This window comes from Pelobates fuscus, chromosome 12, assembly GCF_036172605.1.
Source record: "Pelobates fuscus isolate aPelFus1 chromosome 12, aPelFus1.pri, whole genome shotgun sequence".
NCBI lineage: Eukaryota > Metazoa > Chordata > Amphibia > Anura > Pelobatidae > Pelobates > Pelobates fuscus.
This window is the reverse complement of record NC_086328.1, coordinates 5182488-5208190: the sequence shown is the minus strand read 5'-3', so window position 1 is coordinate 5208190 and position 25703 is coordinate 5182488. Positions and strand designations below refer to the sequence as shown.

General features: G+C 45.4%; 1 protein-coding gene across 2 annotated transcripts in view; it reads right to left on the bottom strand.

The window, feature by feature from the left end:
* Positions 1 to 3026: 3026 nt before the first annotated feature.
* The window catches only part of LOC134579106 (blastomere cadherin-like), a 31521-nt gene continuing 8844 nt past the window's right edge, over positions 3027 to 25703 (bottom strand). The window contains exons 3-17 of one of the 2 annotated variants that reach the window (XM_063438273.1): positions 13263 to 13468; positions 13049 to 13183; positions 10889 to 11044; positions 10417 to 10561; positions 10010 to 10185; positions 9696 to 9824; positions 9252 to 9434; positions 7771 to 8015; positions 7465 to 7607; positions 7083 to 7307; positions 5923 to 6141; positions 5176 to 5303; positions 4929 to 5072; positions 3158 to 3376; positions 3044 to 3106 (exon numbers count right to left, since the gene is read on the bottom strand). In XM_063438273.1, coding sequence (XP_063294343.1) covers positions 3158 to 3376; positions 4929 to 5072; positions 5176 to 5303; positions 5923 to 6141; positions 7083 to 7307; positions 7465 to 7607; positions 7771 to 8015; positions 9252 to 9434; positions 9696 to 9824; positions 10010 to 10185; positions 10417 to 10561; positions 10889 to 11044; positions 13049 to 13183; positions 13263 to 13468 — 2453 coding nt within the window. In that variant the 3' untranslated portion in view covers positions 3044 to 3106. Of the gene's footprint in view, positions 3377 to 4928; positions 5073 to 5175; positions 5304 to 5922; positions 6142 to 7082; positions 7308 to 7464; positions 7608 to 7770; positions 8016 to 9251; positions 9435 to 9695; positions 9825 to 10009; positions 10186 to 10416; positions 10562 to 10888; positions 11045 to 13048; positions 13184 to 13262; positions 13469 to 25703 lie in introns of both variants that reach the window. The other variant, XM_063438272.1, reaches the window with a different exon arrangement.

Genomic DNA, 25703 nt, shown 5'->3' with positions numbered 1-25703 from the left:
CAATGACTGACAGGGAGCTAAGATGGAGGTGGCTCTCTCTCTATTCTGACTGCCAGATGTAAAGGGCGGAGCTTATAACAATGATTGACAGGGAGCTAAGATGGAGGTGGCTCTCTCTATACTGACTGCCAGGTGTAAAGGGCAGAGCTTATAACAATGATTGACAGGGAGCTAAGATGGAGGTGGCTCTCGCTATACTGACTGCCAGGTGTAATGGGCGGAGCTTATAACAATGATTGACAGGGAGCTAAGATGGAGGTGGCTCTCTCTATACTGACTGCCAGGTGTAGAGGGCGGAGCTTATAACAATGATTGACAGGGAGCTAAGATGGAGGTGGCTCTCTCTATACTGACTGCCAGGTGTAATGGGCGGAGCTTATAACAATGATTGACAGGGAGCTAAGATAGAGGTGCCCAGTTGCTGGTTTTAAAAAAATAAAAATATATATATATATTTCACACCTCACAAATACAGGTGTTAGATTCAGAGAAAAACTGAATATTAGAAGTCCTGGGAACGCACAGTCCCCTTTGAAAGAGACAGATCCCTGGCTGGATCTGAATGGAGGGGCACTGGTAAAATATCACTCATAAGACTCCAGGAATATTGTGACTCATCCCACGGAATTTTCTCAAGGACCATAAACCATCAGTAATTTTTATAGTCTTCACATAGTTTCCCTCCGAGGGTCAAGTCCTTCCACAGATTCCCTCACTGGCAATGGCTGAGGTGGGAGCCTCTCGTGATTTCATGAGGTGTACCACAATTGACGATTGCTAGATATGATTCGAGCCTTCCCCGCTCAGATGGGTGTTTGCGTGCAGGATTGGTCACTACTCCCTTGTGGTTTTATCAGATGAAGGTCTCTTGATTTTCATTTGAAAAGTATTTTATTTCTTATTAAAAGCGTTTTCATCCTGACTCTTTTGGGACCTGCATGTCGCTTTCTATTATTTACACTTCTACTCTCAAATTCTCTATAAAAAAAAAAATTGTACACAAATCTAGCAAATATACGACAGCCAACGGAACAGGTTTTAAAAACACAGAGGACATGAAGAATGGTTGACAGTCTGGGAACCCCCAACAAGGTTGTTTGCAGGCAGATTTTTACCCACATGTGGCGCAAGCTCAGCTATTCACTAAAAACATAATCAACAGGTCACATCTTAAAACAGAGGGGCAGTCCCACTGCACCCCTAACAATATGGAGCTGGAGTACAAGGAATCTATTCTGGATCAACAAGGTGAAAATCTGATACCAAATAATACAGGTAGAGGCAAGAACTGGGCTACAGCACCACCGTCTGGCAAGGACGCCAGTCATTCAGCTTTAAAAAGGTAGATGTACTGGTCCGACCCATGCTCCACCTACAGGCTGCATTTTTACCTTTCACAAGGTTTACAAGTGAAGCAGAAATTCCCAACACAATAGAGAGAATTGTGTGAAAACATTTACATCGAAAGCCATTGAGGTCTCAAACGCATGGACCATTTAGCAGTGGGAGGTTGCAGATAAAGATTTGCTCTCCACAGACACACAGTATGGGATTTCCTGCAGATTGTTTTATCACACACACAGAAAGGAAAGTGTTAAAACCCTGCAGGCAGAGGGCACAATGGGGGCAAGAAATGTCCAGATACTTTACATATCTGTTGAAGACTTTTCACCAAAGCCTGTTTACACAACAGCAACTCCCAACAGCTCAACGCAGCATCCGTAGCTCGACACCAGCTCAAAGACAATAAGACCTCTTCAGGGGTCAGACTTGCAGGTTCGTATTACAGACAAGATACCAACAAACATTTATGTGCCGTGACAAAGTATGACGAGAGCAAAACAACTTTCATACGGAATATTGGCATCTGCAGTTTGAATACAGAACTTTCAATTCATTCTGGGGCCGATGTTTTACCGCTATAAACACTGCCTACCAAGACACGGAGTAGAATCCGGCTAACCAGTAACACTGACCCATTAAATAGATCATCACAAAATTGGTTAAACCTTCCCAGTGCCAGAAGGCTCCCCATTGCCCTAGAGGACAGAATTGCTATATTATGCCATAATAGGGCCCTGGCAGTCCTAGAAGCCAAATCAATGGTACCGCTTTGTGTGTCCTTACTCAGCAGTTAAATGAGCCAAGATACAAATCTTGTTCGCAAGCACACGGACACTCAAACACCCAGAGAGGAAGAGATTTGGGTTTAATTTAAAAATACATTCTGCTGTAGCAAGATACATTAGGTTTTAAACTTCTAAATATTTAAAATACAAAAAAGTATATTTTATTCAGATCTAGCCTTGTATATAACAAAGACAAACGGTGCATGTTTGGGTTACAGTGGGAAAAACAAGCAAACAGAAGAACCTCTAATAAACTGTGTATTTGACTAATTTACAATTGCCTTTTTTGTGTGAAAGTTAAAGTACAAAATGAAATAAAATTTTACAAATAAATTTTCTATAAATAGCACATCTTGTACACAAAAAGGAAAACAAATAGTAGTCAGATTGTAGACGCATTGAATTTGGAAAATAAAATATGGTATTTGCTACTTTAACATGTCACCCACAGACCCTGGCCTGAATCAATCTGTCACTTTACTGCAGAGAACGTCTTAATGTCAACATCTCTCCAGCATGTTGAATGACTGACCTGAAGGATCCATACTAAATCTACATGTGTTCTGTAATTTCAAATCTCTCCACAGGTACCCATAGGGCATTTAAAGGGCTGTGTCCCAGAAACCACTTTGTTGTACAGAGCAAGGAAATTAAAAAATATATAAACCTTTAAAAAGAAAACCAGTAGCGTAACAGTTGAAAAGGCCATGTGGTTAGCAGCAGACGATTGTCCTGGTATTTGGAGCAACTCCTAAGAACAAGGTTGAGGTGTAGCCAAGGCAGCATTTAAGGCATTATCCAGAGACGACGATGGGGAGGCATTTCACGGAACTCCCTACTAGATACGTCATAGTGATGGAAAAACCATTTACAGGATTCTTCAGCAGAAGACTTTATAGAAGTCCATATAAAATGTCTCCTGTAGGCCCCACCAGAATGCAAATTGGCCAGAGAATTTTAATAGTGCCCAAAACCCCCTTAAAATGACAGGTCATGGACTGAAGGTGTGGAAGAAAAACCCCAATAACCTAGTAATCATCATCATCATCGTCATCACCATACATGTCTGCAAGCTTCTTGAAACGAGGTCCCCAGTCAGTGAGACAGTTGTAATCGTGGTCTCCGTCTGAGCTGGAGGAATTCAGGGAGCTGAGCGATGCAGCCTCAGAGCCGCTGCCTTCATAGTCAAACACCAGCAGGGAGTCATAGGGTGGAGCAGTGGGGTCATTATCTGCTGCATGGAGGTTCTGGAGAGAAAAAAAACAAAAAAACAAAAAAACAAAAAACTGAATTTGAGACTCTTGAATGGTTTACAGGAATTACTTATGTGAACCAAGAAGAAGTCTTGTCCTCAAGACAAGAAACTGAAAATGCTCCACAGTAATGCCACTCACCAAAACCTAGAATTGATGGGAATGGTCGTTTCTCTACAAGGCTAGAGGTCCAAATGTAGTTCTTACTAAACAAAACTCTCCTTAAATGTAAGGTTTCTCAGAAATCATTATTTTCCGGCACATTTTAGGCCAATCTATATACTCGTTAACATGCCAGCTAGCTTTCCTTTTACAACAATTTGAATCTGCTCCAGGTTTACGCGTAGGTGGACAAAGGGAGCACGAAATCTATAAGACCAGGCCAGATGGAAATATAGAACTGTAAATATTAGTTTAGCCCTAACCACTTTATTCAGAGACATTCCTCTCCTACATCAACCAATACTGCAGCCGAAATCTGAAAAACCCTACTTCCTACAATGACTGGCCCTATAAATACGAGTAGGGACATTGGCCTGGAATCAGAATGTACAGCAAGCTCTGCTCTAGAAAGCCAGCACTATATGGCAGTATTGTATAGTCGGATATCTCCCAACCCATTAACAAATGGTAAACAGAGGATAAAAATAACAGCCACACTGCACTTTACAAAGACGGGGGCATTAGGCTGGAGTGTACGGTCAGCTTTTAAGGATGTAATTTCTGACTTCATGAAGCAGAGAAGCCATTAGCCAGTTTCCAGTAAGTCCATTTCCTGTGAGAGGACATGAAGATGACTAGACCTGCTTAGAGGCTTGCTATGGGATGTACTAAACCCAGCACGATGCTCTCAGAGCAGAGAGCGCACTAAGTGAGGTTTAGCAGTGTAACACTCTTCCTTCGGTTACAGAGAATAATTACATTCCTAACACGAGTTAAAGCGGTTTGTTTGTGCGTAATAAAGTGGCCAAAGTATCAGAATCAGTATTACTGCAGAGGGAAATTATAAAAAAAAAAACACACCAAAAAAACGCAAATACCCTGATGCAGGTTATATCGTGTCCAGTACAGGAAATGCAATAAGAAACTAATTGGGACAATAAACAGCAATAAAGTTCAGGTTTGTTAGTCACTATTCCATCACTAAACAAGCAGCAATATCAATACATTTCATTTAATAAACTGCATTAGAACAAGGATTAAATGCCGGCAGTGGCCCGGCACAAACTATATTTATATCTACATTGTGGCAGCTCTGCTTTGGATTCTATAATATTTCACAGTGCTGCATAGAATGCGTACTTTTACCTTTTTAGATATCTATCCTCATCCATAAACTCTGTGCTTTTAACAGTTTGAGAGTTACTGATAGCAATAGCGCCACCCTCTGGACCTCTCCATTCACACCCTCTGATAGAAGTTCATTTGTTTTCTCTATTTAAACTAAAGCATGGTTCCGTTTGTACAATTTCTGAATGCAATGTTGAAATCTTACATGGAAAACCCATACGTCACGCCAAGAGTACTTTAGAATATCAAAACCTACTTCATTGATAAAGTTTCCAATTTCCTGAGGATCTGAAGGTCGAGCCCTATACTGGGGAGCAGGCATTAACGTAGGGACCACATCATTCCTCATGACATCGGGGCGGGCATCCAGTCCTCTGTGCAGCTGTGCCAAGTCGTAGTCCTAGCAGAAAGGAAATCCCATTAGAACAAGCAAGACATCACTAGCCAGCAGCACGTCACCACACAACATGCACCCTTCCTGAAAAGCCAACAGATGCCCTCACCTGGTCCTCTTCACCAGCCTCCTCGCTGTAATTCAAGATATTGTCCCGTGTATCGTCCTCCGGCAGCAGTAAGGGCTCCTTCACGATCTTCCTCCTCTTCAAGAACAGCAGGAGTAGCAATACAAGGACTGCAACAAAGACATCAAGACTTGTCTCAATGGCACACCACCCTACAGCCGTCACCAATTCTATAACTAGTATGGAACAAGACTTGTGGGCTGCAAAAAGCCAGCCGTCTAGAAGAGTGGTAGGCAGCTTTTGGCACTCCAGATGTTGTGGACTACATCTCTCATAATGCTGACAAAGCATCAGGTGCGATTTAATGCACAAGATCTGGGGTGCCCGAGTTTGCCTAGCTCTGCTCTAGAAGCTAAAATTCAGCAGCTCTGGGGCTTCACACTGGTTCAGTCCTGGACCAAATTTTATAGGAGCTCCTGTACTCATTTATTGCCAGTTCCAGTCCTCCTGCCCTTCCTTCTATAATTCGGTTTTCCGTGTGTTCCCACTATCATGTTCCTTACATACACTAAATATAATTAAAATTGATCTTCAACCGCCCCCGTCCCCCCCTCCCCCCATTTCAAAGAAATTAATAATTGTGAATGTATCGGAGTATAACTAAACTCCATGTCCAAGTCTTGGCATAAAGCTAGTACATTCCTATTAAATCCAAATAAGACGGAGTGTGGGTCGAGGATATTAAATGGATTGAAGAGTAGAATAACGAAGTCAAAGCGTGCTACTCACTTAGCAGTGCCAGGATGGAGCCAAGGATGATCAATATGATGGGAAGGTCAAATCCAGCCACGTCGTAAGCAGCACAGTGAACCATGCTGCCCTTGCAGTCACATACTGTGGCATTTACTACCGTGAGCTGCTGCCGGTTCTTGGCATCAGAAAGCCTTACGTAGATGTTGTATTCTCCATGTTTGATGTCCTCAGCAGGTTTCAGAATCACGTTTTTTCCTGAATGAGATAAAAGAAGCATGATTTACAGCAGGCTAGGTGGGGCAGCTATTAAATAGATAGTAGTATTACCAACACAGAGTACAAGTTTACAGTCTTCGTGCCTGTATCCACACACACACAAGAAAAAAAAAATGTAATTCTTAAAACGCTGTACACTTTTGGTTTTATTCTTACACTGAATTTTTATGGAATAGAACTATCCTGAGATGAAGCTTAATACTTCTCTTACCAGTCACACAGGTGGGATGTTTTTTGGTTTTTTTAACCTGGCAGAAGTGCTAAGCTGCACTCACTTCTTTACTTTTGGGTAACCTCTGGGTCAATTCACTAAACCTTTATAAAAGCAGCGAGTGCTTCCTCGCCCTTTGCATCACATTCCAACTCAATTAACTAGACTCAGTAAAGATTACCATGTACAGCCATGTTAAAGTCCCACAGATATATTCATCATACAGGCTGGTCCACAGAGGTAGCCAAGCAAAGTGTTTTAAACAAACAGAAAAATTAACAAACTAACTTTTGGAAAGTCCATTAACTCACATAAAAATGTATTCTAGCAAAACCTATGGGGTCTAAAAGGTCTCTTGCAATTGGACGGATCTCTGAATGACGACTACAGTGTTCTCACTATCTCAGTCACATTATATCAAGCACTGCAGTGTGTGCGAGCGCTCCTGTAAACACCGCTCCAGAGCAGATACCGTGTGACTTTTAAAGGTGGGCTTATATCCACAGAGAGCGCCTGCTTTGCTATGCTGGAACTGCGGAGAACACGTTGCAGAGGATTGTCCTCTCTGTGTTACAGCTTTCAAGGTAGAAATAGAATATAATTAATGAGGCTGTGACATTAAGCTGCTCCTAAATTTTGTTTTTGCTATAGTCTCTCACCCAGATATAGCCCAGGGAGAAACCAAACCCATTTGTTTGTGGAATGTTACCTTCATCGATGGCTTCGGCCACCCACATGGACTCTGAGCCATAGAGAAGCTCCACAGAGAAGGGAAAGGTGTTCGGTGGTATGTCCGCATCCGTGATCACCAGACTCTGAGGTTCTGGATCCCTAGTACACATTGAAAAGGTGCGAGGACTGGGGACAGGACCATTATCGTTTACATCCTCGACATGAATAATGAGCGTTCCAGTTCCAGTTCCAGACGGAACTCCTGCAAAACAAACAGGCTTAGGATGAAACCATAGAAACGTCAGTTATTTGGTTTGTACGACTTCCAATCCAAGAGTGTTCGATCCCTCAGGCCAGAACGTTTGGAAGAATTCTGGTCCTGGATCAGTAGCAGCCAGAGAAAAATGAATAAGACTTACCATCATCCGTCACCAGTACAATAATGGTGTAGGTGTTATTCTTCACATATCCGGATTCTCTATCAAGGTTGCCGTTTCCAGTAACAATGCCAGTGTTTGGATTGACAGATAGCCAGCCAGCTGGGTCATTGCCTATGCTGAAACTGTAAAAAAAAAATATATATAATATATACATCCTCGAATATAGCAAAATGCACTTTTTATAGGTTTGATATACCACTTAACACTAATGCTCAAACGTCAGTCCCTGGGTTTTACGGTCACTACAGAATAGGGCAAGACATGGCCCTCCCTGACAGATTGTACCTTAGTTTTTGGATCTGCTGCTTGTCTGGGTCCTGGGCCAAAAGGGAGGCAACCTTCTGTCCAAGTGGCAGATCCTCAGGCACAGATACTCTGTTAATGATGGGATCGAAGTAGGGAGCTTCATTAACATCCACTATATTCACAGTCACAGTAGCGGTGGAGGTTGGCAGGAGGACAGTAAAGGGGACTTCATTCTCCACGGATATCTGCAGCACATATTGCTTCTTCAGCTCAAAATCCAGACCCTGAGGGACGTGGAAAGGAAGACAAGGTTATTCCTTCTGCAGAAAAACAAATCCTACTGATTACAGCTCATATCCATTGCAATTACATAGGCTCATATTGCAGGACATGCCAGTTTTATTGCTAGTAAGTAGCACTGCACTTTGGTGTCATACGATCCATAGCGAGTACATCGACTGTTTAGAGAGCAGATCAGTGTTTCCACAAGAGATAAGACGTATGACAGTAGCAGTGTAGCACACATTTTATTCAGAGAGTTCTATGAAATGACAAGACTGTCTACAATCTAGGCGAGGGGGTACAAACTGACCAGGCTGTGGAATATATGGGGTATACCTTAAAGGGGTGATGTGTGTGTTTAATACCACTGTGTGATTCACATTAATGTCACGGTACAAAGAATTGTTGTATTTTCTTGATCAGAAAGATTTGACTAATTTAGATAGCACGAGAGATACGAGATAGATATAGATCTCTTTTTTTTTTATGTACAGAGCATGAGCAAAACAGGAACGCAACCCTGCAACACAGATGGCGCAAAGCATTTTGGATTATTTACACAACAGTGATCTAAACTGCAAATGAAGGACAAAAATAAAATTTCAAAAATAAATAAAATTAAAAAAACACAGTTCAGCGATATCCCAAACTGTGCTTTTTTGTCCCAAGTTTTGCAAACTCACCCCGTGAGCCATTTATTCAATAATATTTTTACACCAAGTTTCAGAATATGTAAACTTTATTGGACGAACAGCACCATTGCCGTATACAGTGGGATTTTTTTTTGCCGTCAGACTGATGGACGCCTTGTGCAGCACGAACGAGCCGTATCTCATCTGCTCTGACATCACATTTACTCAATTAGAAACAGTTTGTGCTTTCAGATCTTCATACCAAAGTTCTACATCTACGGATTAATGTCCCGATTATGCCAGGATAGGTTCATAGGATCAAGCACACAATATTAGGGAAAGTGACGCCCACCCATTCCATTTGGATCATGGTTAAATGTGTAATACAGTAAACTAGATAAACGATTAATGCACAGTGCATAGGGAGGTCAGACACGCAAACCAAGTCAGGTGGGAGTCAGAAGATGCAGACGTTGATGCTTTAGGCTTGTTCTTGCACAACGCAGAGCATTGAACGTTTCCTGCATAGTATTAAGAGTGGGAAGCACAGAGCAGATCCGAGAGCCGGGTAATGAAAGCTTTACACGCTGAATAAGGGAGACCTACCTTAGCAGTTATTAATATGCCATCATTTGTTTCTGGGTCTGTAGTAATCGAGAACAATCCAGCATCGGGGCCTTTAATGTTGTACACAGCAAGCCAAGCCGGCGTTCCATGCTGGTCAAGGTCTGTAACAGATAGCCTCTGAACTTCAAAGCCAACTTCATTCTCCGGAACCGTCACAGTGTACTGGAACAAAGAAAGGGCACTGTATTCGCTCTGCATCAGAATGCACAATGTACATCAGGGGTGGCCAGGAAGTTAGAACCCCCACTGGACTGCAACTCCCATGATGCAGTATTCTTAACAGCTGGCCTTTTCTTTTTGCACACACAAAAAACACCAGTCGTCCAGCCATTGCCATTCATAATTTGGCTTCACATTTTATTCTCACCAACACAAACAGGCAGATTCTGAATATACAAACAATACTGGGGGGGTACTACTTACAGTTTTGGGGTCGAACACGGGTGCGTTATCATTGGCATCCAGTATAGATATAATGACTGTTGCAGTGGTTGTTAACCCGGTTCCATTCATGTCTGCAGCTTGCACCGTCAGGGTGTACTCCAGAACTCTCTGCAGAGAAACAAACAGTACCGTTAACGGGTCTAGATTGGACTCTATGGAGGCTACATTTTCATACAGAATATTAAATCCTCTCCACCTTTATTAAAGAGTTTGGTGGCGCATAGCAGTAAAAAGGACATTAACCGGACAGTGGCCCTTAGACAGGTGACATGTGTTACCATTAAGGGCTTTACCTCTCTGTCCAGCCCAGCTCCAATCACACTGATCAGCCCAGTCACACTGTTGATGGTAAATAGTCCTGCTGCTGGTTCCTCAGGCACTTGGGTCAAAAGTGAATAAGCAAGAACAGCATTATCGGTTTCTTCAGCATCGTCATCATCTGTGGCAGATACATTCATCACAGGAGTACCTAAAGCAAGGAAACGAAGAGTTTGGTGGCTGTTCTTGTGGACTTCTCTAGAAGGTACACGCTTACACTGTAGCCACAGTAAAGTGTAGTATGAAAGGATGCACGTTGAGTGTTTAACAGCTCCAATGTTTCCAAACATCCCAAGATTTGTATCCAGGAGCTAATTCCTTGCACCTCTAAAAAAGGTATTCCAGCCCCTAGTATCAGACAGAGACCCACCATGATTCTCACCTGGCAGAACACCTTCCTTAACTTCTCCTCTAAACACAGGCTGGGTAAACTTGGGGCGGTTATCATTCTGGTCAATCACAGAAATAATGATGTCCATAGGTTCCTCCACAGACATGCCATTGGCAGACACTGCGTGAGACAGTAGCTGTAAGAAGACACTGCGTTACTACAGGTTATAGCATCTAGCAGACATTAGGAGCTAGTGTTCTCTAAGCATTTGCCGGCCTGCTTGATAGCGAGCGTGTAGCACCTACCTATATTCAGGTCTCTACCGCTAAAGATAATTGGCCTTTCACACAAGTTATCGCAACCCCCGCTTCTAGGAGCCCTCAGACATTTTACTGGAGTGTTGTGTTACCCAACAGAGGAAGCTTGGTGACCATGCTCTGGGGAAATTGTATGCAGGATCTATCTAGTCCTCCGTCAGCGAGATCTCTGAATAAATTAACACCCAGTCAACGGTGACACTCACAACATATTTACTGTACTCCTCGCGATCCAGAGGACGGGTAACAATCATCCAACCAGTATCTCGCTCTATGCCGAATACTCCTTCAGGATGGGAGTCTGCTCCTTGACCTGTAATGCTGTAAAACACTTTTGTTTCCCGTTCCTTGTTGGATTTAATCTGTTGGGGGTAATAAAATAAATAAAGTCAGCTTAGGTAGTGATAGGTGGCGTGGGGAGCTGCAGGGAGTGTGTTGCTCAGATAGTGTAGGGAGCTGCAGTGAGTGTGCTGCTCAGGTAGTGTGGGTTATAGAAGGTGTGGGAAGCTGCAGTGCGTGTGCTGCTCAGGTAGTGTGGGTTATAGGAGGTGTGGGGAGCTGCAGTGAGCGTGCTGCTCAGGTAGTGTTGATCATAGGAGGTGTATGGAGCTGCAGTGAGTGTGCTGCTCAGGTAGTGTTGATCATTGAAGGTGTGGAGAGCTGCAGTGAGCGTGCTGCTCAGGTAGTGTAGGTTATAGGAGGTGTGGGGAGCTGCAGTGAGTGTGTTGCTCAGGTAGTGTGGGTTATAGGAGGTGTGTGGAGCTGCAGTGAGCAAGCTGCTCAGGTAGTGTGGGTTATAGGAGGTGTGTGGAGCTGCAGTGAGTGTGCTGCTCAGGTAGTGTGGGTTATAGGAGGTGTGGGGAGCTGCAGTGAGTGCTGCTCAGGTAGTGTGGGTTATAGGAGGTGTGGGGAGCTGCAGTGAGTGTGCTGCTCAGGTAGTGTGGGTTATAGGAGGTGTGGGAAGCTGCAATGAGTGTGCTGCTCAGGTAGTGTGGGTTATAGGAGGTCTGGGAGCTGCAGTGAGCGTGCTGCTCAGATAGTGTGTGTGCTGCTCAGGTAGTGTGAGTTATAGGAGATGTGTGGAGCTGCAGTGAGTGTGCTGCTCAGGTAGTGTGAGTTATAGGAGATGTGGGGAGCTGCAGTGAGCGTGCTGCTCAGGTAGTGTGAGTTATAGGAGATGTGGGGAGCTGCAGTGAGCGTGCTGCTCAGGTAGTGTGGGTTATAGGAGGTGTGGGAGCTGCAGTGAGCGTGCTGCTCAGATAGTGTGGGTTATAGGAGGTGTGAGGAGCTGCAGCGAGTGTGCTGCTCAGATAGTGTGTGTTATAGGAGGTGTGGGGAGCTGCAGTGAGTGTGCTGCTCAGGTAGTGTGAGTTATAGGAGATGTGGGGAGCTGCAGTGAGTGTGCTGCTCAGGTAGTGTGGGTTATAGGAGATGTGGGGAGCGTGCTGCTCAGGTAGTGTGGGTTATAGGAGGTGTGGGGAGCTGCAGTGAGCGTGCTGCTCAGGTAGTGTGGGTTATAGGAGGTGTGGGGAGCTGCAGTGAGCGTGCTGCTCAGGTAGTGTGGGTTATAGGAGGTGTGGGGAGCTGCAGTGAGCGTGCTGCTCAGGTAGTGTGGGTTATAGGAGGTGTGGGGAGCTGCAGTGAGCGTGCTGCTCAGGTAGTGTGTGTTATAGGAGGTGTGGGGAGCTGCAGTGAGTGTGCTGCTCAGGTAGTGTGGGTTATAGGAGGTGTGGGGAGCTGCAGTGAGCGTGCTGCTCAGGTAGTGTGAGTTATAGGAGGTGTGGGGAGCTGCAGTGAGCGTGCTGCTCAGGTAGTGTGGGTTATAGGAGGTGTGGGGAGCTGCAATGAGTGTGCTGCTCAGGTAGTGTGAGTTATAGGAGGTGTGGGGAGCTGCAGTGAGCGTGCTGCTCAGGTAGTGTGGGTTATAGGAGGTGTGGGGAGCTGCAGTGAGTGCTGCTCAGGTAGTGTGGGTTATAGGAGGTGTGGGGAGCTGCAGTGAGCGTGCTGCTCAGGTAGTGTGTTTTATTTTGTCTCAGTTTTCCAGATTTTTGTGAAAGTTCCGAATTCAGTGAATACACCTGGGAGTGTAAAGCAGAAATACTCAGTTGTATTGATGCAGGGATCCACATTAAACTATAACAGACCTGCTGCAATAAAGGGGTACACAGCAGACGGATTGGTGGTAGACTGTCCTAGTAAGTCAGGGACTGAGCAATTTCCTTATAGTAAGGAAGGTAAACCGTAGGTTATACAAGAAAATGACTAAACAAGTCAGTATCTAACAGGTTCTTCATGCTTAGCAGCAGACGCAGACTAACTTTGGCCTTTTCCAGATATTCAATTACTGCACCCCTAGGGGAGCCTACCTGCACCAGGCGTTTAGGAAATGGACCGCGCTCATTCTCCGACACTTTGATGGGAGGAATAACCCAGTCCCTCTTTCTTCTCTGAAGTCCACGACGTTTCTCTGGAAAGGTTAACACTGGGGGCGGTGGAGAATCCTATATGAAGACAGAACGCACGGTGAAATCGGAGTTACAGTGTAACAACTATAGGTAAGGGCACCCCTCCTATACACACCTTGGCATTGCGCCTGCTCACCACAGTGACTGTGGCAGTAGATTTCTTTCCAAGGACATCCCAGGTGCTGATTAGAAACTTCACATCTTTGGCATGCAGTTTGACGTGGCGTTTCACCAAGACTGTGCCGTCATTCCGTACGTGAAACCTGGAATCTCCCACGTCAAACACACCGTTTTTCCACACCGTGCAGTCTGTGAAACTTACTGGACAGGAGAGAAAGGTCACATTAACAGCGTCACCTGGACAATATATACAGTGTGTCACCAACATTACAGGCATTTTACTGCGCATCTTCTACATATCTCAATAGGAAATATTTGGGGTTTTTATTTAACCACACACTTTTCTTAACATATTTTGATCTATAAAAGGGCTCTAAAATAATTTTTGTAACAGCGCTGGTATGTTTTTGATCAGGCAGGCAGAGGTGATTTGCCGTTTGGATTAACAGTACCAGTGTAAGAAAGCAGTCACACACTGCTCCAAGCGCGCACAGTGTATTTATTTAGAATCCACCCTCAGCGCCTGAGCCCGTCTCCACCACCCTCAGCGCCTGAGCCCGTCTCCACCACCCTCAGCGCCTGAGCCCGTCTCCACCACCCTCAGCGCCTGAGCCCGTCTCCACCACCCTCAGCGCCTGAGCCCGTCTCCACCACCCTCAGCGCCTGAGCCCGTCTCCACCACCCTCAGCGCCTGAGCCCGTCTCCACCACCCTCAGCGCCTGAGCCCGTCTCCACCACCCTCAGCGCCTGAGCCCGTCTCCACCACCCTCAGCGCCTGAGCCCGTCTCCACCACCCTCAGCGCCTGAGCCCGTCTCCACCACCCTCAGCGCCTGAGCCCGTCTCCACCACCCTCAGCGCCTGAGCCCGTCTCCACCACCCTCAGCGCCTGAGCCCGTCTCCACCACCCTCAGCGCCTGAGCCCGTCTCCACCACCCTCAGTGCCTGAGCCCGTCTCCACAACGCCACCACCCTCAGTGCCTGAGCCCGTCTCCACAACGCCACCACCCTCAGTGCCTGAGCCCGTCTCCACAACGCCACCACCCTCAGTGCCTGAGCCCGTCTCCACAACGCCACCACCCTCAGTGCCTGAGCCCGTCTCCACAACGCCACCACCCTCAGTGCCTGAGCCCGTCTCCACAACGCCACCACCCTCAGTGCCTGAGCCCGTCTCCACAACGCCACCACCCTCAGTGCCTGAGCCCGTCTCCACAACGCCACCACCCTCAGTGCCTGAGCCCGTCTCCACAACGCCACCACCCTCAGTGCCTGAACCCATCTCCACCCTCAGTGCCTGAGCCCGTCTCCACAACGCCACCACCCTCAGTGCCTGAGCCCGTCTCCACAACGCCACCACCCTCAGTGCCTGAGCCAGTCTCCACAACGCCACTACCCTCAGTGCCTGAGCCAGTCTCCACAACGCCACTACCCTCAGTGCCTGAGCCCGTCTCCACAACGCCACTACCCTCAGTGCCTGAGCCCGTCTCCACAACGCCACTACCCTCAGTGCCTGAGCCCGTCTCCACAACGCCACTACCCTCAGTGCCTGAGCCCGTCTCCACAACGCCACTACCCTCAGTGCCTGAGCCCGTCTCCACAACGCCACTACCCTCAGTGCCTGAGCCCGTCTCCACAACGCCACTACCCTCAGTGCCTGAGCCCGTCTCCACAACGCCACTACCCTCAGTGCCTGAGCCCGTCTCCACAACGCCACTACCCTCAGTGCCTGAGCCCGTCTCCACAACGCCACTACCCTCAGTGCCTGAGCCCGTCTCCACAACGCCACTACCCTCAGTGCCTGAGCCCGTCTCCACAATGCCACTACCCTCAGTGCCTGAGCCCGTCTCCACAACGCCACTACCCTCAGTGCCTGAGCCCGTCTCCACAACGCCACTACCCTCAGTGCCTGAGCCCGTCTCCACAACACCATTACACTCTGAAAGCAAGTGCTGTATGTGGCATGAGCTAAAATTCCACTTTACATAACACCCACCCTTTTCAGGTTTTGGTCAAAATAGGACAGCTTGGAAATATTACAATTAAGTTCTTTCGTTAAAAACCCTCCACGATACGAAGGAGTTTTGCATTAACCTGGCCAGCAGGTTCACAGACAATACAGTGGTGCTCAATTTATCTACTTCTAGTGATCCCTAATCGCAGGTCTCACATGTGACCCAAGATCCACAGAGGAAATCAGAATATTGAAAAAGTTTTCCAGACCTCCAACCACCAGACTACAGAAAGCCAAACTGTTTGTGTCATCTGTGGTCTCCCCCTCCCCATGCACTGTACCATAACAACATTGCCCGACCAGAATAACATATTTAAAGTCAGAATAGGGAAATGCACTCTGTTCGGATGTGTGCGTATTTCCCGGGGAAATTCTCAGTTTAGACAGGCCTGCAGAGAAGACCGCTTGCTCCTAGACAGGAAAAACGTCCCCAAAACCATAAATACTCCAACAACCATCACTAATACAACACCAAGTTCGGGGGATCGCATACCTTCCAACAGGTCAAATGGACAAAGAGGGACACTTTAATTTTAATAACTTCTCCAACTAAAATGTAATTTAGAAATCAGGCTGTATAAATAACCTCAATAATGAACTTCCTCAGGGGCATCTGACACAATACTGTCCATATTTATTGCATGTATGTATTGCATATGGACAGTATTGTGTCAGATGCCCCTGAGGAAGTTCATTATTGAACGAAACGCATAGGGCTGTTTTTCGTCAGTGCTTAGAGTATTTTTTATTTATTTATTATGGATTTTATTTTATTTTCTATCTGGCTTTCCTGCTCCACTGGACCCTGATATTGGGAATCGTTTTATTCATCTGAGCTTGATGTGCCTACTTGACACTTCTATCTTGTAAGTGTATTTGTTAATAAAGTGTGTCATTTTTTACTTGGATACTGTGCACTATTATTTATCTTTTTCCTCCTATGCATGATATCGATGTTGCACAAGTCCTGAAGTCTATACATCATTATATCTGATATGCCTTCAATCAAATTTGTTCTGTGAGTGCAACCATTTATACCTATAATTCGCATTTTGCAACAGTATTGCGCTATGTCCGTCTCTATTACTTTTGTATTGTAGATGGCCATTTTTTGGTACTTTGTTTTTATTGCCTTGAGGATATAAAGAGGAATCCTTTATCTACAATACAGTTAATTAAGGGTAATTTGTATGTTTGTCTCACTAAATACCCACTAAGTGTGTTTTCTATCTGCACACAGGTGAATCTATACTTTTTGTTGTATAAATAACCTACATTATTCTTGTTAGAAACAAATTTATTGTAGTTTACAGACACATTACTGGGAGTATTATTGCTGTGGAGCTCTGTTATACACTCAGACACATTACTGGGAGTATTATTGCTGTGGAGCTCTGTTATACACAGACACATTACTGGGAGTATTATTGCTGTGGAGCTCTGTTATACGCTCAGACACATTACTGGGAGTATTATTGCTGTGGAGCTGTTATACACAGACACATTACTGGGAGTATTATTGCTGTGGAGCTGTTATACACAGACACATTACTGGGAGTATTATTGCTGTGGGGCTCTGTTATACATTCAGACACATTACTGGGAGTATTATTGCTGTGGGGCTCTGTTATACACTCAGACACATTACTGGGAGTATTATTGCTGTGGGGCTCTGTTATACCCTCAGACACATTACTGGGAGTATTATTGCTGTGGGGCTCTGTTATACCCTCAGACACATTACTGGGAGTATTATTGCTGTGGGGCTCTGTTATACATTCAGACACATTACTGGGAGTATTATTACTGTGGAGCTCTGTTATACACTCAGACACATTACTGGGAGTATTATTACTGTGGAGCTCTGTTATACATTCAGACACACCAACAATGTGGAGAGTCTAGAAAAGAGGGACAGAGTTATAGGAATGGTCTCTCCTAAATAGGGAGCCTTGGGAGGTATGAGTCGGTGATGCCCATACCGTTAATAACCTACCCCGGTATCAGATGTTATTGGCACGGTGCCCAATGTAAGTGGGAGCAGGGCCAGGAATGATCTGAAAGTGCAGTAGCAGTTCGGGAAGAGGCCACGTAATGCATCATGCTAAGGTTTCACAGGAGGAGATAGAATAAAGGCTGCCAATTCAGCCTCCCACATACAACATCTCCTGGACGGATGTACTCTGCCAGCAATGCACCTCTTCCAGAGAACTGTATACAGACTTCCAGACTCACATCGCCGTTTCCTGCACCAGCAGGTGATTCAGACTATTTTACACCTTCTTCCTTTAAACCACACAATTAATACGGAATACCAGGAAACCAAAAAAATGGCTAGAAATTTAAACCACTCTCAGACAGGAGATTTAAAAAAAAAAAAAAAAGCTGAAAAGTAGGTTTAAAAAGCTGTAACTCGACATCCTTCCTCAAGTCCATGCAAAGCCTATTGGCAAGATTCATATGGGGGGAAAAATAAATAAAAAGGAGGCCCAGGGTAGCAATGACACTCATTCAACAGCCCGTTAGAACTGGGGGCACCTAACCTACACGCATACTATAGAGTGGCACAACTAATGGCAGTCAAAGTCGCCATGGCTGACGGGGACACTCCACAGTGGACCCGTCTGGAAGTCAACTGGGCGGGAAACTAAAACTACGTAACCTGTTCTGGCTCCCCAAACACCTACACACACATGGACCCCCTCCCGACCACGACCCTAACACTGAAAATATGGGATGAGGTCAAAGAAAAGGGGGGGACCCCAGAGGCTATCCCCAGGAACGCCCCAATATCTCTCCTGGCAGCCGGAATACCGACTTTTGACCCTGCGCCCTGGAGGGAGGGAGGTGGCACCATAATTGACCATTTGTATCAGTCAGGGGAGATGATGCCTTCACGGCCCTCCAAACAAGATACCACTTACCAACCAGAGCCATATTCCAGTACCTACAACTGAAATCCTTCCTTACGGAGGCGCACACGCAGACTGCAGCAACCCCCCAGGACCGAGAGATAGAACACATGTGCCTAACCCCCAAATCCCCCACAAAAATACTCACGCATATACAACGCATTTCACAAAAACAAACTAATAGAAAGTGTGACACACCAAGAGGCATGGCACAAGGAACTAGGGCACACGCTCTCACTGGACCAATGGACAAGGGCAATACACTGTGCACCACACACCTGGAGACCATCAGAAAACTCCAATACAGGTGGTACCTAGTCCTGGAGAGGCTAGCACGGGTATTCCCTGACTCACCTAATGTATGCTGGAGATGTGGTACACACGGGGGGGGGGGTCTATGACCCACATATGGTGGTCATGCAGCGCCCTGCAACCATTCTGGGACGGGTCCAAGCTATGATACAGAGGCTGTTTCAGAAGGGCATGGACCTTGCAGGTGGAGCAGTTTGTCCTTTTTATTTTACCCACGTCCTTAGACAAAATAGAAGAGCGACTGTTATTCCACTTGCTAATTTCATCAGTGACACTCATAGCCAGAGCCTGGAAATCCCAGGTGACACCCACACTTGGGAATCTGATTGCGCAAAATTCCCTGAACTGGAAATACGAACTCATGGCCAACAAACATCTCATTCCACGGAAACACACTAGCCAACTCGGAGAGAGGTGGGAAAAATTTAGATAGCAAGAGGCGGGTGGTGACACAGAGGGGTAACGTCGGGAGGTTCTAACCCAAAACTGAGCACTGATAGGGAAAACCAACAGCGGAAAGGGACACATGATCGTAATAGCCAGGTCACATATTGGTGTCGGAAACACCGCAGCCAACAGATAGTAGGTAGCGTGGTGATTGGGATAGGATAGCCAACAATGGATATCATCCGAGTTCCCTAGCAGACAACCACAGGAGATGTTTATGGTGAATTGTACAAACGGTATCTAGATGTTAAGCTTGTGCAACACCCTAACATGTAATCACTGTACCTGCAATTTCCTACTTTTCTTTTCTGTACCCTGGCGAGCAGGCGCCAACCAATTGATATGGCAAAGAAAAATAAAACACTTTCAAATAAAAAAAAAAAAAAGCTGTAAATAAAAGAGACTTCCTTCTAAGCAGTCGTGATTTCCCCTCCAGACATACAGTTTGAAGAAGTTTAGCTATAAATGGAGCACAGATTGAGAAATGTCAGTCCACACAGTCAGCACAGCGCCAACACCTTCCACAGCACTTTACAATGGGTGGACTAACAGACATGTAGTTGTAACCAGACAAGTTGGACACACAGGAACAGAGGGATTGAGGGCCCTGCTCAGTGAGTTTACATGTTAGAGGGAGTGGGGTATATTGACACAGTAACAGAGGGATTGAGGGCCCTGCTCAGTGAGTTTACATGTCAGAGGGAGTGGGGTATAGTGACACAGTAACAGAGGGATTGAGGCCCTGCCCAGTGAGCTTACATGTTAGAGGGAGTGGGGTATAGTGACACCGTAACAGAGGGATTGAGGCCCTGCTCAGTGAGCTTACATGTTAGAGGGAGTGGGGTATAGTGACACAGTAACAGAGGGATTGAGGGTCCTGCTCAATGAGCTTACATGTCAGAGGGAGTGGGGTATAGTGACACAGTAACAGAGGGATTGAGGGTCCTGCTCAATGAGCTTACATGTTAGAGGGAGTGGGGTATAGTGACACAGTAACAGAGGGATTGAGGGCCTGCTCAGTGAGTTTACATGTTAGAGGGAGTGGGGTATAGTGACACAGTAACAGAGGGATTGAGGCCCTGCTCAGTGAGTTTACATGCTAGAGGGAGTGGGGTATAGTGACACAGTAACAGAGGGATTGAGGGTCCTGCTCAATGAGCTTACATGTTAGAGGGAGTGGGGTATAGTGACACAGTAACAGAGGGATTGAGGGTCCTGCTCAATGAGCTTACATGTTAGAGGGAGTGGGGTATAGTGACACAGTAACAGAGGGATTGAGGTCCTGCTCAGTGAATTTACATGTTAGAGGGAGTGGGGTATAGTGACACTGTAACAGAGGGATTGAGGGCCTGCTCAGTGAGTTTACATGTCAGAGGGAGTGGGGTATAGTGACACAGTAACAGAGGGATTGAGGGCCCTGCTCAGTGAGTTTACATGTTAGACGGAGTGGGGTATAGTGACACAGTAACAGAGGGATTGAGGGCCCTGCTCAGTGAGTTTACATGTTAGACGGAGTGGGGTATAGTGACACAGTAACAGAGGGATTGAGGGCCCTGCTCAGTGAGCTTACATGTTAGAGGGAGTGGGGTATAGTGACACAGTAACAGAGGGATTGAGGGCCTGCTCAGTGAGTTTACATGCTAGAGGGAGTGGGGTATAGTGACACAGGAACAGAGGGGTTGAGGACCTGCTCCGTGAGCTTACATGTTAGAGGGAGTGGGGTATAGTGACACAGGAACAGAGGGATTGAGGGCCTGCTCAGTGAGTTTACATGTTAGAGGGAGTGGGGTATAGTGACACAGTGACAGAGGGATTGAGGGCCTGCTCAGGGAGTTTACATGTTAGAGGGAGTGGGGTATAGTGACACAGGAACAGAGGGATTGAGGGCCTGCTCAGTGAGTTTACATGTTAGAGGGAGTGGGGTATAGTGACACAGTGACAGAGGGATTGAGGGCCTGCTCAGGGAGTTTACATGTTAGAGGGAGTGGGGTATAGTGACACAGTAACAGAGGGATTGAGGGCCTGCTCAGTGAGTTTACATGTTAGAGGGAGTGTGGTATAATGACACAGTAACAGAGGGATTGAGGGCCTGCTCAGTGAGTTTACATGCTAGAGGGAGTGGGGTAACGTGACACAAAAGGTAAGGATGGTATTAGACTAATGACAGGTGCAAGAGAGGAATCAGTCGGTAGCTAGTAACAATTTAATTGATACACTTTTATGAAAAAGTGGGTTTTTAATGATTATTTTGAAGGAGTGGAAACTGGGTGAGTATCTAGATCACTGCTAACACCTTTTATTTTAGGTTAATAACCACCCTACTAGCTCTATGGAACTTCGCCATATGACCGACTGCACTTCCTCAGCCACAGATTGAAATATAACAGCATGGGGCTTATTCTCTATTAAAGAAAATAAAAAATGATTAAAAACTATTTTGGTTTTGTCCCAATTAGTGGTAAACAAAGGAAACTCCCGAAGACACAGATCGGTTTACTACATTTAAGACAGGTTGGGCTGGGAGATGTTGCCCAAATGGCTTTGCCTGGTAAAGCCCAGTAGTAGTCACGTTCTTCTGGCAGTGAGAAGGTTAATCTGTAAAAGAGACGGTAGCGAAGCAGTCAGGTGTATCGGCTCAGCAGTAATTTAATACCACAGCCTATAGCAGAGAGGTACGCGTTAGTCAGGACACCTGGTACATATTCTATTTAGAATGCAATCTAAAGAGAGCTATAGAATACACACAGCCCTGGAACAGTTACAAGGCCTGTAGGCATTCTATGTTTTCACCCATTGCTAGGCAGGGAGGGCAGGTGGGAATCTCAAGGTTTGTTTTTCACCAGAAACATCAAGAGGAATGAGACACATTTGAACAATTTGTGTCACTGCAATGAAGGAACCGTGTGTGTTTTTACGTCAGGTTGCACATTCTAGAACCCAAATCACCCTAGAGAGGTTAGAACAGGAGAAGCCCCTTCACGCTATGCTCCCAGGCTGATGTGATCGGGAGCCGGGTAGAATAGCAGAGATACTGGCAGGTGTCAGGTTACAGTATAGTTTCACTCATAAGCACCCACAGAAAACTGCAGGAAGTGGCTGAATGTTCAGCCAGGTCTGGTCCTCTGACACTAGATGCTTACTGCCATACCGTACAGAGAGCTTCATTCACGAGTCTGTTGCCCACCCATTGTACAGCTCTACAGAACTTGTTGGCGCTTTATAAATAAATAAAATAAATAAATAAATAAATAATAATAATAGCCATTGATAGAGCTCTTTGTCTACAGTAATATAACTCACAGCTCCTGTAATCATGTGTGCAGTTTCATTCACGATTTTTTTTTTTTTTTTAATTAATGAGGCCGATTATTTCTGTGCATGCGCTTGGTGACTGAGCTCTTCTAAGGAACTAAGGAAGCTTATGAAGATTTGTTTCCTCCCCTCCCCCCCATTACAAAGACACAGATTTGCTGTGAAAACCCATTTTATTTTGTACCCATTAAACACAGGCATGGCGTATGCATGGGCTCGCTTTGAAGTGTGTAAACAGTCTATAAAAAGCTCATGGAAACATCTTGTCTCTGTAATTCTCATTGTGGTGCTGGTTTTAAAGACCATTAACCCTTTGTGAAATTAACATGATTCACTCCCCGCGGGGCACTGCAGCTTTAAATGGAACATTTAGTCCCCATCCCATTTCCAGAGCAGAACTGCTGACTGTTTATCTGTGGGCGACCCATATGACCCACGGCGTGATCACCGCTAATGGCTCACAATGGGACCATTTTACAGTTTACATTGGAGCTGCCTCAGGAGTGGGCAGGACAACATTTATAAAAAGACAGGCAATACAAGCCGGTATTGTCTCCAGCAGCAGCACACCAAGGGTTAAGATTTCATAAAGATATGATGACGTTTTGATGGTATCAGGACGGGGGGGCTACATCGAATCAGCAGACACGATATGGACAAAGGCACAGACCAGTGATTATCTTCACTTATCTTCATTTTGACAGGCGGTGAAGGCTTGCGTGAGGGAGAGGACAGGGTAAAAATTTACACTTCTACAGCAATAGTTTCACATACACCACAACCACTACACTGGCTTAGAAATATTTAGTAATATGTTTCTTTTTAGGACAGACACACACTTAACGTTTTATAATAAGACAAAATATTATGAGAAAGTTCATAAAAAAACCCACACAGAATCTTAATATTTACATAAGCTAGGGCCATATTTCCCATGAGCTGACTAGTTTAGAATCACAGCCTTTAATGATTAGGTCAGTCCACAGATAAAACAAAGCTATAGAATCAGCAAAAACGGTCTCAACCCAGAGTAATAAAAACAACAAGACCCAAGCCAGCCATATTAGCCTAAATGGTTACAGATTTTTAATCATCTACAGTTGGGAGTTTAGCGACTAAATCCCTAGTTTGTTAAAAGGGAAGGAGTTCCACGGGGGAAGGATTTTCAGAAGTTTTGCTTGCAGGAAAAAACAAAATCTATAGATAAGTCATACCGGTACCTCCCCTCACCTGTAAGTGGCCATTATTCACTGGAACAGTCAGAGTTCCATAACATTAATCTCTTGTTGCATACATCACATATCTGACATGTTAACTGTACACTACACAGAGCCCCTACAAGGTCAGACTCACAACAAGGCAAAAACAGGACGCCTTCATAGTACCACGAAGAACGTAACACACTAATCAGTTACATGGATTTCTGGATTACATACAAGCCTGATGAAGTGTCTCAGACAATGGCTAAAAACAGCCGAGCGGTGACCAAGAGGGCCCCTGCTGGGGCGGTTTTTGCACTAATAATTTAACACCTTAGGTAATAACATTAAACTTATTCCATAACTTCGGTCACAGTCTGGCTGGGTTTACATACATTTTGCCATTTGGATTTAAAGGTCTTAAAAATTTGTAGTTTAGTGAATAACCTTTTCTTTTCTTTATTTAGGTTTTATTATGGACTGCGCCTCATGAAATGGCTTTCAAAGGGTGCGAAAACGCCTGGCTTTGATGGCACAGATCAATGTATGACAGCCTAGACAATAGTTCACCTTGAAGGGGTTAAATCAAACAGTACGTGTACTTTTTTTAATATATAAAAATGCACCCACTCACTGGCGACAGATCTCCTTTGATCATGTTTAAGAGCTGTCTGTTTGCCAGGAGTGTAGCTTTAAGTATGACTGGTTCCAGTATTCCACGTTTTAGAGACAGACAGACACACACAGACACACAGACACACACACACCTAATATAGCAAGTTTTTTTAATGTCCCTGGCAGTAATCGCAGTAAACCATTTCTCAGTCACTCCTGCATGGATGAAACACATTAAGAAGGTACGTGGTGGACATATCATTCCAAATACAAGACAATATTTAATCTTGTTGCTTCCGAGCAACCAGCACTCCTACACCATGGCAGTTACCAGGAAGGGATTCAGTGATCCAGCTCCCTTAGAAACGGTAACAGGTAAGTCCCAGCAGGCCCCAGCTAGGCTCAGAGAAACTCACCAGCTGTAGGAGGTGAATGGCCTGCCTAAAATATTAATAACGGGTTGAGTGCTTCACGGACTATATTGAAGTATTCATGAGATGACCTCTTGGCAGATTTTATAGTAATCAGCATCTACCGGGGACCTCCATGCTTCGTTGGCGGGGCCAAGGCCAAACCAAGGACGGGAACGAGATCCCAACACCACCTGCGAGGGCTGCCTGCCAGATCGGCCTGACTGCTACAAACATACAATAAGCCACCCATGTAATGTGCCGAATATAAACAGAAATAACCCCCAAAACAAGTCAATTAAACAGAACAGCCAACAAACCCAACAAGCCACAGCCAGCAGAATGAGGCCATATTACCAGCAGTGTTAGTCACACCATACAGATCGATAGAAGGGCCACAATCTGCCAGCATGGCCCTATTACAGAGGAACCCACGTAACGGAGAGAACATGCATATTTCATGGAAATTAGCCCTTACTGGTTACATGGAGGGAGCTAATCAATCACACTCAGCATATATTTAGCCGTTTGTACACAATCTGTAGTCCATCCTGAAACGTATAAAGCTGTACCGAGTACACAGTGTACATACACAACATCTAAGGGATGCAACTCACCGATTATTACAACGTAGTGGCCATCAGAGACAGGACATTCTGTACCCGTTAGAAAGACACCAATTACTATTACAGCATATTGCATTGTTAAATGGCGGTCAGGCCAGGGGTGTAAATAGACCGTTTATTAAATCAGGCACCCAAATCCCTGCCCCTCTGTCTTTTGCCCAAGACGTTTTATTTTTACATATTGCCAGGTTTGTCCAGCAATGATAGCCAATGATTCAGTCTATCATTACCATCCAAATCTGTACAGAAAATGACTCAATAGAACAAAGGCTAAAGATAGGCCGTGATCACGCAAAGCCTCGCTGTACAGTGAGCCAAAGTAGTTATGGTACTCCATGTTCTCTCCTTGCAAATAGTTTTCTAGAGATAATAGGTTCTCGCTTTTGCCATTCTACAAACCTAAATAAAAAACAATAAATGCGTTCCCCCTCTTGACAGATTAGTATCAAGGCCAAGTAGTCTGCATTTGACTTTTCCCCAGGATTCCTGGCACATAGCTAGCTTGCTGGAAAACCTGGAAGGACGCAGATTCAGCATGTCCACGCATGTCTCCTGTATCTATAGTCAAAGCGCAATATCCTCCCACTATGTGCC